This window comes from Corapipo altera, unplaced genomic scaffold, assembly GCF_003945725.1.
Source record: "Corapipo altera isolate COAL_440 unplaced genomic scaffold, ASM394572v1 0, whole genome shotgun sequence".
Taxonomy (NCBI): domain Eukaryota; kingdom Metazoa; phylum Chordata; class Aves; order Passeriformes; family Pipridae; genus Corapipo; species Corapipo altera.
Window position 1 is genome coordinate 25,809,528 of NW_020884872.1, and position 18,950 is coordinate 25,828,477.

At 38.9% G+C, this 18,950-nt stretch overlaps 1 protein-coding gene across 2 annotated transcripts in view; it reads left to right on the top strand.

Moving 5' to 3' along the window:
• The first annotated feature begins 667 nt into the window (after positions 1-667).
• The window catches only part of CUL4A (cullin 4A), a 36,490-nt gene continuing 18,207 nt past the window's right edge, over positions 668-18,950 (top strand). For both annotated transcript variants that reach the window (XR_003527186.1, XM_027640349.1), the window contains exons 1-9: positions 668-868; positions 1,441-1,556; positions 5,720-5,823; positions 7,883-7,952; positions 9,682-9,755; positions 11,140-11,302; positions 13,762-13,851; positions 15,105-15,187; positions 18,207-18,274. Coding sequence is in view for 1 of the 2 variants with exons in the window: in XM_027640349.1 (XP_027496150.1) it covers positions 703-868; positions 1,441-1,556; positions 5,720-5,823; positions 7,883-7,952; positions 9,682-9,755; positions 11,140-11,302; positions 13,762-13,851; positions 15,105-15,187; positions 18,207-18,274 (934 nt within the window). In the remaining variant the exon portion in view is untranslated. The remainder of the gene's footprint in view (positions 869-1,440; positions 1,557-5,719; positions 5,824-7,882; positions 7,953-9,681; positions 9,756-11,139; positions 11,303-13,761; positions 13,852-15,104; positions 15,188-18,206; positions 18,275-18,950) is intronic.

The window sequence follows — 18,950 nt, forward strand, 5'->3', positions numbered from 1 at the left end:
CGCCCTCCCATCCCTCCTCGCTGGCTGCGCTGCCGGGAGCCGAGCTGCCCGCGGGGAGCGCTACGTGGGGGTTTCGCTGAACTTGGGTCAAAAAAGTTGAATGGAGCTTTTAACTCTTGAAAAGGCGGCTCCTAAAGGCACTAACGCTATGGAGGCGTGTAAGACAAGGACACGCTCCATGCCCGGGCAGGCTGGACTCGGTTGTCTGAGCTGGGCTGGAGGGAGCCGGTGAGCAGGGTTGCTTGGACGGGATGCGCGGCTGCTCTTTTGGTCCTGCTCCGGCTGCCCCTCGGCGGCTACCAGCAGGCATACCCGGGAGAAGAAGCAGGGGGCTCCGAAGGGCTGCGAGGCGATGGCGAGAGGAGCTGTCGCTGCCCGCCCGGCCCGCGGGAGGCTGCCCCGGCCCGGGAGCCATCTTGTGAGCGAAGCTGCCACTGCCCGAGCGCCACGGGTGGCCGAGACCGGGGCACGGACGCGGACCCGTCCGGCGAGCCAGCCGCCGAGGCGCCCCGGGGCTGGCAGGCGGCTGTCGGTGCCGCCCGGCCCGGCGGCGCTTGGCAGCCGCCCGCGGGCAGTGGGGGAGGGCGGCTGGGTGGCGGCGGAGGAGGAGGAGGAGGAGGGGAGCGGAGGCGGGGACCAAGCGGCCCCGGCCCGGCCCAGCCCAGCGCGTTGCCCCGGCCGGACACGGCGCCCGGGGCGGAGATGGCGGACGAGCCGCAGAAGAAGCCGCACTTGTCGGCCTTGGTGGGGCACACCAACGGGCTCACCAAGCCCGCCTCGCTGGCCGCCACCGCCACCCGCGCCGCGGGAGGAGGAGGCGGAGGCGCGACCGCCTCCTCCAAGAAACTCGTGATCAAGAACTTCAGAGGTGGGTACGGGGCAGGCCAGGCCCTCTGCCCCGGCAGGTGCGCCCGGCCCCGCCGTCCGGCCCCGGCCCGACCTTTGTTTACCGCGGCCCCGGCCGCTCCCCGCCCCTTCCCCGCGGCCGGGCCGGCGGGGCCCCGCAGCCGTCACTCGCCCCGGCGCCTTATCGGGGCGAGGGGCGGCTGCCCCGGAATGATACCGCGCCCGCCGCCGGCACTGCGCCCGTGCCAGGGCTCCCGGGGACACGCGTGGGGGCTCCGTGCGCGGGGGCAGCGGCGGCTGCGCCCTGTGGGCAGCGGGCAGAAAGCCACCTTAGTGTCAGCGCTGATCAGAGCCAGGCGAGGGTCGTTACCTCGCTAAAAGTAACACGGGCGTCAAGCACAGCAGCCAGGGGATCATGTCCGTCGTGCAAGGGTTTGGTCGTCTCGGGTGGAATTGGTGTTCCCTCTGGCAGTGCCAGAGTTACACGGGCAAGCGCAGCACGGCTTGGCAGGACTCGATGGAGCAGGGTGAGCGAGATTGCTGCAGGCTCCTCTTGGGTAGCTGTTTTTCAACTAGTTGTGTCTTACTTCACAGAAAGACCCAAATTACCCGAGAATTACACTCACGACACCTGGCAAAAACTACATGAAGCAGTGGGAGCAATACAGAGTAGTATTTCTATTAAATACAACCTCGAAGAGCTCTACCAGGTAAGACACATAGGGTTTTGGTTTCATTTTTTTGAGTTTAACAGAAAGTAAAAAACTGCTTTGAGACTTTCACAGAACACGCATTCAGCATAACGTATTTTGATTTGTTAAAAGCTGAGTGTATTTTTTGAATGCTTTGCTCCATGCTCCATTTCCGGTCAGTTTGCAGTTTTATGTATCAGTTCCTTGGAGAGTTACCAGGATCTCGGCCCATGAAAAAACAGTTTATGGTGGGAGACAGAGAAAGCTATTCCTGGGCAGGGCTGAGATTTCTCTTGGTATCTTCAATACTCTGACCACTCAACATGCTGAAAACAGGATGTTCCTCTAACTGGCTTATGAAGTTATATATTTTATAATGATTTTTGTACATGGTATGGTCTGTTGTAAATAGTGAAGTTGAAATGTTTGGTATTATTAAATAGTAACACAACACTTCAACATCAATACTTTTTGGGGAATTGAGAAGGAATCTCAATTGCGCAGTTTGCCCATGTTTCAGATTACTGTTATATTTACATAACAATCAGGATCTTAGTTCTTTTTATTCAAGTGGTGAAAAAGTATTTCTGGAACATCTGTGCTAATAGAGCAGGGACTAGGAAGGGTAAAAGAGAGACATACTCATGAGCCATTTCTTTCTACTTTCTCAATTTGTGTGTGATTTAGTTCTATGTTATTTTAAATGTATGTACTTTGAGGTATTTAAGTGAAGTAGTAATTTTTTACAGTGATCATGTTATAAAAAATTACCAATGCACTAAGTTGTGCTACACAGCATAAGTTAGTTACAAGTTTTTGTGGGTGCAGGTGTTTGATGTGCAGATGCCCCATCTGTTGATGCCCTTGGCAGATCAGGACTTAAGATACTATTATGCTCACCTGACACTTTCTCAGTGTTCAGTTGACTTAGGTTTGATGTTGTCTGCAAAGTGCAGACTTTGAGAGAGAGGAGAAGACCAGCAGTTCATATTCATGCTCAAGAAAATCAGACTGGTTTAGAGAACTGACTGTAACTATACTTGTCTCTGTGATTAGTTAGGGTGTATAATATATGAATCTAAAATGAGTGATTATACATGTATATTGACTTGATATAATTTATTCCCTTTAAATAGAAAAATTGACTGTGATGTATTCATCTGTTAATACTTGCAGGTTTGCAGAGTTTGAATTGCATAATACATTTTATTGTTTTAAACTCAGCATTTCAAAAATCCTGCTTTTTCATGCCTAGCTTAAAAAAAAAAATCCCACAGATGCCTTGAGCGTTACCTAACTTGTTTTCAGAGTCTCAGAAATGAGATTATAGTAATATGGGTATGAAATCGCTGGGGTACAGGCTTGAGTTTTGGCAGAAGAGGAGAAGAGAGATTTGAGATAAAGTGTGAAGGGAGAACTGTATTTCTTGCTTTTTCTCTTTGCCTGCTTGTTTGTAAAAACTGCACGAGGCCAGTCGAATAATCTGTGAAGCAGCAGATCAGCAAGATTTCTGTGCAGAGGGTGGTAGCAGTCAGTGTTCCTGTGCACAGACAGGTACTTACGTGCCAAAGGAATAAAAGATGAGGTTCAGCATCCATTGGAAACCTGATCTGTACTTACAGATCGTTTTAACTGCCGGTTGGTGAGCACAGTGTGCATCAGTTCCTACTATTGGGGCTTTTTTTTTTCTTTTTTTTTTTTTTTTGAGTCTTTCTCCAGCATTATGGAAGGAAGTGAGAGGCCTGCTAGAGTTCAGTGCAGTGAGTGGGCTGAGGTACCAGCCTGCCTTTGAACTTTCTGATTTATTTATTTAATTTGGCTCAGTGGCTGAGGAGAAACCAAAGAACAATGACGAGGCTTTGTAGGAAGCCTGAAGGCTACTCCTTTCCAGGCATTAGAGGCAGCGTGGGATCAGGCATGAAGGTGATTGGCAGAGACATAGTCAGTGAGCAATGGGAGGGTGGCAGCCAATTTTTTCTGACCAAAATAGAAATGATGTCTGGGATTGGTGGTAGATTGCACAGGTTTTGATAGAAGTAGCTTTTACTTGGTGGGATAGAGAAATTGGGGCAGTTTGAAGAATTGAGGAATGAGTGATAAAAATAATGGGAAAAAAATTACCTTTGCAATGAAGCCCTAAATAACCTGAAATGGGGCACCACTGCCCTTCTGGAGGACATAGAATAGGGCAGTGTAGTAGTAAAGGAAAAAAAAAATTATGAGCCCTGACTAGACTTTTATTTGGATGAGTGGATAGGAAAAGCTATGTCTGAGGAAACATAACAAACTATCTGCAAAACAGATAGTGTGAATACTCTTTGTTCCAAGTGTCATTTTACTTACCTGTTTTAAGACCAGATTAAAAATACCAATAATATCACTGTGTGATAATTTTGTTTGTTTGTTTGTGTACTTTAATGTTGTATCAAAATTGAGAAAGCCATTTTTATGTACATTTAAATAAAATGACATTAGATAGACAATGGACAGAACTCTATGAAGCAGATTCACTTTACGTTTTGGAAGACAAACTCTTCAGTATGTTTGAACCTACAGAGAGAAATAATACAAGAATTAGCAATAACTTGCATGGTAAATGTTAAAACAGAAACCTCTGCTTCAAACAAGTTATTAAAAGGTTGATTTGAAACAAAACTTTTACTAGATCTGTGTGGGTGAAGAAGCTAAAAGTGTCATCTCTATCTTTGTAGACATGATTATTACTGTATCTTTTTTTCAAACGAAATATGCAAGATGAATAAGAGTCAAATCAAGTTTCTTCAGAAAGAGAGGCAGGAAAAGCTGAATTAAACAAATGGTGAATAAGGAGGGAATTACTTGATTTCATGCCAAAAAAACCCAAACAAACCAAAAAACGAAGCAGTAACAAGTGGTACGGAGGTGGTATGGTTGCAGGTTGTAATGCACTTTAAGCCAGTGCTCTTGCCCAAGGAGTCATAAAATGGTTTGGCTTGGAAGGGACCTTAAAAGATCATCAAGTTACAACCCCCCTCTCATGGGCAGGGACACCTTCTATTAGACCAGGTTGTTCAGAGCAGCTCTCTTTTTCCCCTCACCTCCCTCTTGGCCTGTGCACTTGCTAACCAGTGTGTTTGGGTGATCTTAAACTGCAACAGAGTGAAGAACATCTAGTAATGCTTTGACAAAGAATTACATGCTGGCATTAGGCACCATAATGTTTTATAATACAAAGAAATAAGACACTAAAAAAAGCTAGAATTTGGGAAAAAATCCATAAAGGCCTAGCTCTGCAAAAATACTGAAACTTTGTCTAAGTTCATTGATGTTACTGGAAAATTTATCAACAAAATGTGACATTGTAAATCATCTGGAGTGAAGGAAAACATTCTTGGGTCAGTTCTAGTTGCCCGGGTGACATAGTGCTTTAAATGTTTGGCAGTGTTCTCTGCAGTGTTGCCTCATAGCATAAAGGCTGCTGCCATTAATATAGTGACTACAAGAACATTTGGTTTGGGGCAGAATTGATCTCCTTAATTAACTAAGAATAAATATAAACTAAATTCCATGAACTCCAAAAAATCAATTAAAGTCTTTATATAAGGGTTAATGTGGGGTTGGGGTTTTTTTGGGAGGTGATGCTGTTAAATTATTTTTTCCCTTCAGTTTATGTACCTTAGTGTGAGTTTGTGAATCAGTGCAAGTATTTGGAAAGAAAGAAGTTGCTAAAAAGACAGGAAAGTAGCTATTACTCATTTACCATTTAGAGAGACTAGTTGAAAAATCTACCCTACAGTTATTAAGAAATTAAAATATTTGGTATGATTGTGTTCCCCCTCCAAAAAAGCACGTGTGCGTGCACTGAAGGATGCACAAAATGGACCTGCAGGAAGAAATCTGCTGCTGGGCAGTATTGGAGGAGGTAGAGTTCTGGTCATGTTTAACAACACATCTGAATTATGACCCAGATTGTGATGGTGGACCTTGTTTGCCCACAAAATGTAGCAGAATAAGAAGGGACCAAAATAGGAAAGGAGTCATGAAGTCTGAATTTTTCTACAGAATTTCATTTTGGTGTTTTGGTTTTACGCACACTGAAGCTATAATACTGAATTTTTTCCTTTATTGTCAGTGTCAATTATACAGACACAAAAATGTGAGGGTTTTTTTGTCTCATTCGTAATCTTGTTTTGTTTTTTTAGGCTGTTGAAAATCTCTGCTCTTACAAAGTCTCTGCTACACTGTACAAACAGCTACGACAAGTCTGTGAAGAACATGTGAAAGCACAAATCCTTCAATTTAGAGAATATCCTTTTGTCGTGCACAGAAATGGTTAGAATTACTAGTTTAAATAATTATTTTTAAGACAACACTTTGTAAAAATTACTCCAGTAATTTTTTATTTGTTAAAGAGGTTCTTTGACCACTTACATATTTTCAAATTGGGCATTAGCAACTTTAATCAACTGGGTGAATAATTTTTGTGTATCTATAAGTAGCATGCAAATAAGAATTTACTTATCATTTTAATAGGAATGCAAATTTTACACCTAATCTATAAAATTTTAATAGCACTATGAGATTACACAGCAAATATAAGTTTCTGTGGCGTGTGAGTAGTAGAGATGCTTATGGCAGCAATAGCGTAAAAAAAATACAGTGATTTTTCAACAACAGTAAAAGAATTCTCAAATATAAAGTGCACCTGTTTGACCAATAATAACTAGGGTCAGCAGCAAGTGTCACAAAGGCATTCAACAAGCCTTCAGGTATCTTATGTGTAGCTTGAGAGGTTCTTGTGAGAGAGCTCGAAGTTCAGGAGATCATTTGGAACGCACAGACATGTGAAGTTCTTTGGTAAATTTTGCTTTGGTTTACTGAAGTTACATTGCTGGGTTTTTCTTCTGTCTCAGTGGGTCACAGAAGTGCCTATTGATCTTCTGTGGACTCCTGGGTACAGCTGGACCTGTGGTCTGAATCCAGTCAAACTTTGCATGCTGAAAAGGTGCTTTATATGATAGTTGTATTTTTTGTAATAGCCTTGGGTCTGCACTTTGTTGGGCAGTAGAGTCCCTGCTCACCTTGCTGTCCCCACATTCTTGGAAAGTGTATTAGCAAGCAGATGCTGGATGGAGGGTGCCATACTGAACAGATACTACAGTACTGTGGCTGCTGGCAGTGTTTCCCAGGTCTCTGTATGTATTTTGGTAGCAGCAATTGATAGGATAAAAGGAAAGAAACAAGGGACTGGGGCCCAGAAAGAGCCTTCTTTCCAAGTGAATGCTTTAAATGTGCTTTGGATTGTGACTCAGTTTCTCACTTCACTGCATTTCCCAAGTAGGTGCCTACAGTCATAAAGAAGATAATTTTTTTCTTCCTGTTACATAGCTAAATACTAATGTGGTTTTGGGCTATATGTTTTTGGGGTTGGTTTTTGTTTTGGGGTTTTTTTTTTGAGTCCAGTTTAAGGAGTCTGGCTTCTACATAGCACATTAGTCAGTACAGTAGTCTCTTAAACATACCTGATGTCTGAGAACCAAATCTTATATTCTGCTTTAAAGCAGAGTACAGTCAACCATTTTTTGCCTCCCTGCTTTTTCAGACTTTAGATTATCTTATGAAGAGATGTTTTAAAACTTTGCTTTCACCCTGCCCTCTTGACAGAACTGGTGGATTGGAGAGTTGAGGATTTTGTATTTTACAGGTATACCGCTTTATATCCCAAGGACAAGAGATCAGATTAATCAGATTTGGCCAGAGTGAGTTGGAGATGATAATGTGTGGGAGCGGAAGGTAAAGCCTCATTTGGATTTACTCATATGACACATGAAAATTCTGTTATTTTTGAATAACAGTTGGATCTGTTGTGTAATGAAGAAAGTCTGTAGATTACTTAGGGTGACCTGGAGATGTATATGAAAAGAGTGGTATTTGGATTTGTTGAGGATTATTTAGAACTGTAACTGCTTTTGAGAGATTAGGGTCACTCCTGTTGTGCACAGTGTGAACTCATTAAACAAACAAAATAACCTTTCCATCCCTCTCACCTCGGTTGGTGACAAGGTTTTTTTTTGACACTGGTGGGATTTCTTGTTTAAATCTATATTAAGGTTATACAGTACAGCCACTAGATGGTATTACTGAAGAGCAGTGAGTGTTATTCCTTGAAAACATAGGGAGGCCTTTTGGAGAACTGCCAGCCCCTGTGCTGGGCAGAAGCTCTGCAATTAACGGTTTATCTCTGACAGGCACAGTAACATTGAAATATCCATGGAGCAGCTTTGCTTAATGGCTGGCAAAGATCATCTCCAGAATCTAGCCTCAAAAGATACTGGCAAACTAGTTTTCCTTAATGGGTGCTGTACAGATTCTCTGGATAGTCTTTTATTTTTAAAGAAGATAAATAAATGCTGGCAAGATCATTGCAGACAAATGGTAAGTTGAATGTTTGTTCACAGTACATATCCTTGAGGTGCAAAATCTGGCAAAACCGAGTTTGTCATAGTTTTAACTTGGGACTGCGCTGCACCTCCTCCAACTTTCAGCATTGCTTTTTGCTTTCCCCTTTGATAGCTGAGGGCAGTTTTTTGTTGAAATTTAGGTTCTGTTGTGTTACCTCTGACTTTCATTAGTTTCATGTGAAGTTGAAATATCATTCAGAAATATATTGACACCTTGTTTTTTGTGGATGAAAAGAAAAACTAACCAGGCAATGCTGAAACTGTTTGCAGTTTATAATTTAAAGTAATCGGAGAATCCACATCTTAGCTTTTAGATAGCTTCAAAAACTAGGTTAATTTGTGACTTCTTTTTTTTCAAAGCAGAGGTGATAATCCTGACTATAGAGCAAAGAAAGGGGTAGATAAAAGAACTGAAAACTGTTTTCTTTCTGCCTTTCTTGTCTTCTACCTCCACAATGATTTGTGTTACAGAAGATCTTCTCTCAAACACTCTCCATGAGAATTGTACTGTTAAGAAGGCATCATTATAATTCCAAACCAGCATTTTATAATGAGTTTTTATTGCATTGTCACTTAGCTTTACCTACAAATGCCCCAAATGGTTGAATTTCTGTTTTCATTCCTCAAATCCACTTCTCTCCTTCCCTGTGAGGGACAGGCAGAGATATGTGATTTTTATCTGAATTAAACTTGGAAAGCGTTAGGGAAACTATTTGAAACAAACTCAACAGTCTGATGAAAACAGAGTTGAAGTATATTGTCTTGAAAATGTAATTAAATTGAACCTATGTTTTCATAAAAAGGCTTTTACTATGAACAATGACTTTAATTACTTGTGAGCATTCTTTTTTTTTTCCTGCTTTCCTTAAAGCAACAACCTGTAGCAAGTGGCTTTCTTGTCCATATACTGCATTAGCACTTGTGGTATTTAAGAAAAAAAATCAGGCTTATTGCTGTTTTACTTTAATATACTTGGCAAAAGCTGTGTCATTTTGAGAACTGCTTCAGAAGCAATGAAATCTTTTAGGGAAAAAGTAGGGGGACAAATGTATATCTGGCCTGGGGGTGAAGTAGTTACTGACATTCTGATTTATGCTAATGCTAAACTTGAGAGTTGGGCAGCCGTTTTATGAGCAGGGTTAAAAATGGATTTTGAATGTGCAAAGTAATAGGCTAAAAAACCACCTCCTTCTCCCGCTTTTTAATTTAAAAATGAGATAATATATTTTTATATCTTCTTTCTCCTGTTAGATTTAATGTGTCTCTGTTTTTTTCATGAATTTTGGAAGCTAACTTTTATTATGAAAAGATCTGTTGCACAGCTAATTACTGTCCCTGCACAAAGCTACCTTTTTTAAATTTTAAAGCAAAAACCATGGCAGCATGCTAGTTCAGGGTTTTTACTGACTGTCTTGGTGGTACTGTTCAAATAGCTTATGTATGTCCTAGCAGGTTAATAAAACTATCTAGTTAATGGTTATGAATTTGAAAACTGTCTGGAATGTACTTGGCAATACCACTTAATATTATTAACTTAATAAATTGCATACTGGTGACTGTAGAAGTCACCATAAGAGTTGAAAATACCTACATCAGTAATTAAAGTGTATGTCTATATGATGTGAATTTTTAGAATTTGTACTGTAATTTAAAATACCACATGGTGGTGAAGAAAAAAAAAAGTTTTCTTTATATATTTTCAGATCATGATCAGAAGCATTTTTCTATTTTTGGATCGTACCTATGTGCTTCAGAATTCAATGCTTCCTTCTATATGGTAGGTATCCATGTAAGTATTCCTGAAAACCTTTAGAGTGCGGACATGCTATGATATTTGCAAAGATAGAAAATAAATTTTTCACATTATATTTGATCTATTTAATAGATCTTTCAAATTTTATGTCAATTTATGAAAATAAATGTGTCAGCATTTGCATATACATCATTTCATTGTAAAGTGAAGGTCTATGAACATAAAAGTGAAGGATATGTTTAGCTGTAGTTGTCACAGCATGGGTGAGGAACCTCCTCTTGACTGCTACCTCTGCACCTTAGTACTGGCCCAGCATTACTTTAGCTGCTCCTATGGTTTTGACAAAACTCAACATTCCACTTCTTGCTCTGTTTTTTTAAGTAGTCAGATACAGTGACAAGGTGCAGATTATCTTTCCAGCCTCTTGAGAGTTGAGACCTGTGTCTCAGAGCATTGAGATGATGCTTTTGTGCTTTCAGCCCACCACAGTTGAATCTTAGAGCATTCTGTTTTTAAGCATCTCTCCTGAGGGGCAATTTATATAATTGCCCAAGCAAACAAACCCAGGCTTTGCCAAAAATTTCTGGTATTGTTACTTCCTCTAAAGAAAAAAATAATTGTAGGTAAAGTACTGAAGTAAGAGCATGTCTTTTCCCTGCCTGGCTGGTCTGTGCTCTTATGAGTTCCGTAGGCTGTCTGAGGAGCTTGGCATCTTTGTCCCATCTCTGGCTTGTCCAGTGGACATCTTTCTTCCCAACCTTTGCATTAGTTTTCTCCAACTCTTTGTGCTAGGCTTCCTTTTACTATACATTGTTCAAGAGGTCTGTTCTCATACTGGGAAATTCCTTTTATTGAAATCTGGATACATGTGAAGAAATTGGAGGTAACAAGTTTTATCTAAGATTCCTCAATTTTACGTGACCAAGACAGTGTTTAAAAATTGGCTGCTTCATAGCATAGAGGCACCATTCTTCATCTTGGCATGAAAAAAGAATCTGATACAGGTGATAAGATCTTAAAAAGAATTTGTGCTTTTGAAAAAAAACTTAGAAACTGCACAGAGATTAACTGATCCAGGGAATCTTATGTTAAGGTATATGTTCAGATTTTTTTGTTATTTTTTTAACAGAGAAAGTTATGCTCTTTATGTGAAAGATGGACAGGCTGCTCACAGTTCTCAGCTGAAATATATGCATCTGGTAGCATGTGACCTGGTATTTTTATGATAATTACTGTTATAGTTTTGTTAGTGGACAGTGTCAAAAAGAATATACCCACCATTTTTATAGTCTCTTTCTGCATATTATATATACACTATATTTTATATGTATTTATTTTTCTTCAACTGAGATACGGATTTTTCAAAAGAATCAACAGTGTGACTTCCTGATTTTCAATATTCATCCAGGGATATGGGGCTAGAGTTATTTAGAAACCACATCATTAGTGACAAGCAAGTTCAGACCAAGACTATTGATGGAATCCTCCTGCTGATCGAACGAGAAAGAAATGGTGAAGCTGTGGACAGAAGTTTGTTGCGGAGTTTGTTGAGCATGCTGTCTGATCTGCAGGTGAGCACAGCAACATTCACTAACACCTACGTTTAGAAACACAAATTGACTCTTCTAATCCGTGTTTTGTACAAAAATGATTCTGTTCTTCTAGTAAATATGCTTCACAGTCTAGCTGTTAGATTGATAAGATTGCCTCTTCTTTAGCTGACATACAATCTTTTATTCTTTGCTTGTAAATGAGACCTCTTTGCCTGTTTTCCTTAGGTGAGGTAATGGGCTGCAGATCTTAATAGATTTGCAAGTCTTTTAGTATGTGCAATATTTTGTCTGTCTTAATCACTCATTGTCTAATCCCAGTGAAATTAAATGTAGGAAAAGAAAAAGACCCACTCTGGCACTGTAAAGAGGCGTCACTTTGTGGAGTCCAGATCTTGGGTCTGTATCACAAAAACATGGCTGTATTGGCAACTTCTTAGCAGAAATGCCAAGGATAGAATGGGATGCCAAGTTAAGGCCAAGGTTTTCAAATAGATCATGTCAAGCTGTAAGTTACTGGAACTTTCCATCAGCAGAGATACTGAGTAACCAAGGGGACTGAAGAATGCTGTGCTTCTGTCCTCAGCATAGGTTGTCCTTGAATTGATGTTGCAGCCTTGTGTGATGTGCAATGAAACTTAGAAGCAGTCTTTCACTCTTAAAAACTGTGAGGGTGCCCCATTTCCAAGTGGCATACAGCATTACGAAACTAGCTGAAGGTTAAAATTAATAACTAATTACCCTGTTCAAGAGAAAAGGCAAACTTCTGTCAGTGATTTTCAGATCGTAACCTGGAGGTCCGGATCTGATTTGTGTGCTTTTCCCCAGATTTTTTCCCTGTTGTTATTTGCCAAGTTTCTCTAACTGCATCATCTCTTTCTAGATGTTGATTTTTTAATATTTATTAATTTTTAGCAAAGTACTCTGCTAATTGAAAGGACACGTTCCACTTTATTGGATCCTTCTTACAGAATTTAAGTCTGCATTCTCCTTCATTGGCTTAAAAATGTAGTTTTCCTTTTTTTTCACTAGGAAAAATAAGGCAGTCTAATCTGTTCTTTTATAGTAGCTGTTGCTTCACTGAGATAGAGATATGCTTGTACACCTGTAATTATATGCCAGGATCTTTACTTCTCCCTCTTTGAACAGAAGATAGCTCCTGAAGAAAGATTAATTAAGCAAATCTTGTATTTTGATTTAAAACAATTAATTTCCAACTCATTTCTGAGTTTTAGGCAATTATGCAGTTGAGGCCCAGCTGCTGAAAATTGGTTCCTCTTTGCATAAATCCTACTCTATACCTGTTTCCTATAATAGAGGTTTAGATGTGTTTTGTGCATATATGCATATGCTGTTAATGTTTTTTTCAGTTATCCTGATAGAAAGGAAGGTAAGAAATGAAAACTAGTATTTGATTCTGTTGAACATGGAAGTAGGACAAAGAGGAGTCTGAAACAATGAGTTGATGTCTACTGGTGCTGCTGAGTTAGTGAATTATCACGTTCTGAATGCTTGTCAAGCTAGAAGTTTCATATTTAAGTTTGCATTGAATAAAAAAATTAAGCCTTTAAAAGTCATAAAATGATAGATTGGTTTGGGTTGTATGGGACCTTAAGGATCATCTAGCTTCAACTCCTCTGCCATGGGCAGGAAACCTTCTGCTAGAAGTCCTTATGAGAAAAAAAAGTGGTCACAATGTAATGAGTTTTACAGCTGAGCAATATGTTTTGGAAGAAATATTTTCTTCTATTCTTCTACCACACTCAAGGAATCTTTCCCTTTTCACTGTGCCCCTGTTTACATATTATTCCCCTAGCTTCCTTTTTCAGACTGTTTTAACTTTTTTTTTTATAGTTGTCCTTTCTGACTTAGTTCCTTTCTATAATAAACTGTTTATCCTTATGCAAAGATATTTCAGTGTCTGTGATTGTTGTTGATGCCCTTTTTTGCACACCTTATTCATTACCTGGAGAAAGAGATTTCACTTTATTTGGTATAATTCTTTTTTCTTGGGCCACTTAGAGAAACTTGGCAGATGTGATGATGCTTTACTGAGCATATTACTATTTTACTGATGAGAATTACCTGTTTTGTGCCAATGTTTCACTAGTTGGAAGTACTTTTTTCTTCCACAGAAATATCAGTGGAGTTTTGAGCTCAGGTGGATTGGATGTCATTGCTGTGCTGTGATGTTGGGTACTGGTGTTGGACTGTGTGCCTCAAACAGAAGCCTGTCAGTTTAGACTGTTTGAGTACTGATGACTGAAACACACCATTGCTGTGCTAGGAAGTCAGCTCTGATCTCAGTCTTTCTAAAACCAGTGGGCAAACAGAACTTCTGTGTTAATGTAATTTTACTCTGACACTTCTCACAGTGGTGTGCACTTTAGAGATTTTACTTGCCCTCTATACCTGACAAACAAAATATGCTACTGTTACTGGGAGCTTAATGTAAGTAACTAAATTAATTTCTTGAGCAGGTTTACAAGGAATCATTTGAACAGAGGTTTCTGGAAGAGACAAATTGTTTATATGCTGCAGAAGGCCAAAGATTAATGCAAGAAAGAGAGGTAGGTGCATACCATAGATGACTGCTTTTATGTTAGTTTTATCAACTGTGGGATTACATGAGAACTTGTGGTAGTGCCATTGTGTATTAATATTCAATGAAATTTACTGGCAGACAGGTATTCGTGTGTTTTGATGTGGACCACAATTGTGTCAAAGGGAAGAGCAAACTCCAGATTGCCATGGTACTTGATATATATAATTAAGTGTGGAGTAACCCAGTGACATTTTCTGTAGATGAAGCCACACTACCAGAAAGCTTAAAGGTGTGCCATCAATGTTATTTTTGCCAAAGAGCTGTAAAATGTCCACTGGCATCATTTTACTATGTGGTTAATACCGAAGTGAACAATTTATTTTTTTGCTGTTTTGTTGTATTTGTTTTGCAGTTTCTTTTCCTTAATTAGTTAAATAGGCTTAATATATTTTTGTTTTCTGTCCTCTTGAGATAAAATTATGTCCTGTGGTGGGCAGCCTGCAAATGTGGGTATCTGAAAATGTATGTATTTCTTGGTGGTCTGAAATACAGAAATAATGTTTATTATCCGTTTTAGCACAGAGTCACTACAAACATTTTGAAAATGCCTGTTTTCATTGCATTGAGATGAATCCTTGTGTCTAATTCTGCACCATTCACCTCATTCCCTGGTGTTCCAGTGGGACCTGAGGTGAAATGCTTCGACACAGATCTTGAAATCAAGGGTCTTACTGCTTTTGTATATCTAGTGGAAAGCTGCGGAAAAGACAAAAGGAGTGAGGCCCTAATGTACACACTATATACACGTACATACTTATGCATATGCACATATATATGCACAGATGCATACGTACATGCACATACTTTTGTCATGATGTGTTCTAAATGTGTTAATTCTCCATAGGAAAATATGCTCTACTGGAGAAAGGACCATTGAAATAATAGAACTCTATGGTTCACACTGACTGCAAACCTGCTCTGTGATACTTTATGGGTTAGCTTAGCTCAGGAGGATTTTGAGAAAAAACTAACCCTGAAAAATTCTCAGATTTCTGTTTTTTCTCTTCCTTTCTGTCAGGTGCCATTATAATATGTTTAATATGAAGTAACATTGAATAATAAAAATATAGATTATGTAGTAAATAACAACATTCTGGTGAAACAGTTCTTTCCAACTCATATTCTCTTTAGATTTGTAGTTTAAATAATTGTCATGGAACAATATTATCTGCCTTTCATACCTTTGTAGCTGAACTTGTAATTCTCTTGTCTCACTAGGTCCCAGAATATCTTCACCATGTTAATAAACGTTTAGAAGAAGAAGGAGACAGAGTAATAACATATTTAGACCACAGCACACAGTGAGTACAAATTTTGTCATTTTTAGTGTAAGTCAAGGCTCCTTCATAAATCAGTATGATTATTCATGGTTTTAGAGACACAAAGACTATTTCTGCATTATCTTACAGATATTATCTTGTTGGCAGTGCTTGTGATAGAGCTTGGATTCTTAAAGACTTCATTTTTATCAAAAATTATTTCTTTAAAATGAAAATATGCTTTCAGTAAGAAGAGAGAAACTTGTCCAGAAATACCAGTCCTGTGTACTGCAGTTAACAAAACATTATATAAGAACTCAAATTTGCATTATCAAAATAGCATTTGATTTTAGGCATTCATATACTGATAACAACTGTAACCACAAATCCCTTGTGGGAAAGAAAGACTCATTAGAAAAACAAACAACCAATCAAACAAAAAAAAACAAACAAGAAAACCCAGACAAACAAACCCCAGAAGGACAGAGGACGACATGAACATCACTCATGAGTAGTTCAGGATGTGAGTTTAGCAGAAGATCATCTTTGGTGCAGCTGCTGCCAATGTACTGTGTGGAGTAGCTTGTCCTTTTTTCCCCCCTGGTTTTGAGTAATAGTTTGTGTTTTCTTGGGTTGAAATGTGCATTCAGGAAGTACTGCAGAGTCACTGACACACTATTGAAATCCATACATAATTTGTCCTGCAGTAAGCACTTGCCTTTCTTTTTTTTTTTTTTAATTAAGAACATAACATTTTATTTTATCTTCTAGTCTTCCAGATGATATATTGGCATTCATTCCATGTCAAAAGGATAAATGAATAAAAATTATCTTTTTAACTTAGGATTTTCTTCAGGCGTTTTATGTATATGCTCACACACGTGCATTGTGTGTCATGGTCCATATTTGAATTTGAATCTTGCTGTAAATGCTGCTTGCAGATTGACTAGCTTTTTCTGGCAATATTATTCACATTGAAATATGTGGAACTATTTCTGTATTTAAAGTTAACACAGATATGTATTTTTATTTGCTGTTTTGGTTAAAAAATGGATTGGTACGTTGTGTTTTCAGTCTAGATAGACATCAAGTTCTTGCTTTGAATCTTGCCCTTAGTTAAAGGCTTAGAAACCTACTTTTAGAAGGCTTCAGACTGATTTCCTTTCCTTACATTAGGAAACAGCAGTTCTTAAAATTAGTGCCCTTGAGTTTTCCTGGGGTCATACTATCTGTGTATGTGTGCATGACAACAGCAGAAAGGATGTTAAATTTAGTTACTGGATTTTGTCTTGAGATGGAAATGATACTTCCAGGACAAAACTGTCATGGGAAACATAATTCCAAATACTTCAAACAATGCATGGAAAGTGTGTCATTGAAGCCCACAGAAGGATTCATTTAGCCTATCAGTACATGCCTTTCTGGACAGCTGACCAGAATAAGCATGTTTCCTTGTCAATCTGTAGATGACCAAGGCATATGACTTTGAGGCCATACAGAATATATCTTCAGGCTCATTCCTTAGCTAGCAGTCAAGATAAATAAAATACTCATTTTGTCTGCTTGTTAGGATATTGTGCTCCACCTCTTGGTCTAAAGCTGATGAATTGTACTTTCTTCCCCTGTATGCAGAATAGGTCTTCAGAGCAAAGGATGGTATTTCACACTACCCTGACTCCTTCTGCTGTTGTTGGAGAAAGTCAGCAACTGCAGATAGCAGTAGTTGGAAATACCAGGGAATATGAAAATGACCATAAAAATGGCTGTATGTTAATACCAAGGGTTTGTCTAAACAATATTTCATGTTCGCTTATGACCACTGAAGGGAAAGAAAAGAGAAAGTGTATGCCCTGATACTCTCCTAGTATCTGCCTGTTTTCATCTCAGAGTATTTTCTGAACCTGATGTCATTTGTCTGTTTGTGTCTTCTTTGAAATACTTGTACTGTCTCATGGGGAGTCACATAAGCTTTTCTGTCTGGTCTTTGGCAAAGTGTTGTACCAGTGTACCAGCCACCATGTGATAAGTTGCCTCCTTTTGTGCAAGTCTGGTTGCCAATACCATCATTAGTGAACCCAGTTCTTGCATTGGAAAGAGAAGTGATCAGTCAGTTCCTTTCCACATCATTTCTGCCTGCCAGTGCACTGTATACCTGTTAAGTCAACTCTTTCCCAGAAAAAAGAATCTTGACATTGCATTTGTCTCCCTTGTAGCTTGTGCTGAATACTTTGATCATCCCTGCTCCCTTCTCTGAACCTTTCCAAATTCTAATCTAGTCTTTTTGAGAGGAAGGGCCTAAACAGGTGTATTGTACCGAAAGTCAGGCATGTCACTGAGAACCAGTTTTATAAGAGTTAACTTGGAAATAAATGGTTGGTCTTTACATTGTCACATTGTAAGCAGTGGTAGAATTTTAAATGTTAAAATTAATTACCCTTTGCATTTCAAGCAATTTCTTTCATCTTTTATGCTATGAAAGGTGTAAAGGAAAACTTGACATTATTTTTCAGTTCCAACTCTGTGAATGTATCAAACAAATACTTGATAGGGAATATTCAAGGACAAATTTAAAATGTTTTGCAAATTTGAGTCTTATGGTTTTAGCTCAATTTATGCTTGTGTAGGTACATAACACAAATAGATTGAGTTTTAAACATCACCAGTCTATGTTATGTTGGTTTAGAGTTCAAACCCTTGGAGGTTTTTGGTTTGCTTTGTTGTTTTGTTTGTTTGCTTGTTTGTTTCCAAAAGTCAGTATAACTTTTTTCCAGTAATGCTTTTGTATTTATTTTTGCTATCTCAACTTCTCTCTTCTACTGTGTAGACTTTATTTTTAGTGTTCAAACCTGAATTTATTTTTTAATTACATAGATGGTTTATTGTTGTCTTTCTTGTCTTATATCGCATGTGACATTTTTGTCTTAATTTGTAGCCTCTGTTTTAAGTAGAGAATTGTTGGGGGTTTTTTGTATTACAGTGTAAGTTATACACAATTACACTGTGACAGAAGGCAACTCTCTTATACTCTCATGTTTCTAATAACTTTTCTTGCCTAATTTAGGAAACCACTGATTGCGTGTGTGGAGAAGCAGCTATTAGGAGAACACTTATCAGCTATTTTGCAAAAAGGTAATTTTTTAAATTTATATAATCTTTAATAATCTCTCATACTCTGCAATATCTATACAGTCCACAGCTTTTACTTTAGGAGGCGTATTAGCCATGGGAAAAACTTCCACAGACACAGAAAGCCCCCTGTGATTATTACACCCATTGTGACAAGTAAATTGTATAAATGTCTAAAATAAAATTCCATATTTGTAAAGGTTACTAAGCCCCTAAATCTCCTTTGACTTGCAGCAGTGGACTTAGGAATTAAACCTTTGGAACTGCTTATTTCCTAGAATTATATAAACTTCTAAATGAGAGCTGCAGTTACTGCTGTAGCTTCTTTTACGTCATAATCACACAATTCCAGTGCAATAGTTTCCCATATTCTTGTGATTGTATAGTTCAAGAATCATGAGTTACTGGAACTGGCAGCATTTGAGGCAATGAGCTTTCATGTGACTTTGTCTGTATTTTACTTTCTGGCAATTTCAGGTAAGAGCTGCAGTCTTCCTAGGAAGTCCTTATTCAAACATTAGTGTCTTCAAATCACCATTTCTTTATTCCTCTTAACTTTTAATATCTCATTTTTCACTGAATTTCTGGATTTGGTCAGTATTCCCTGATCCTTTAATACTTTAAATGATCTTTTCCTTCTTTCGCAGTAGCCATATCTTAGGTTTTAGATCTTCTATCA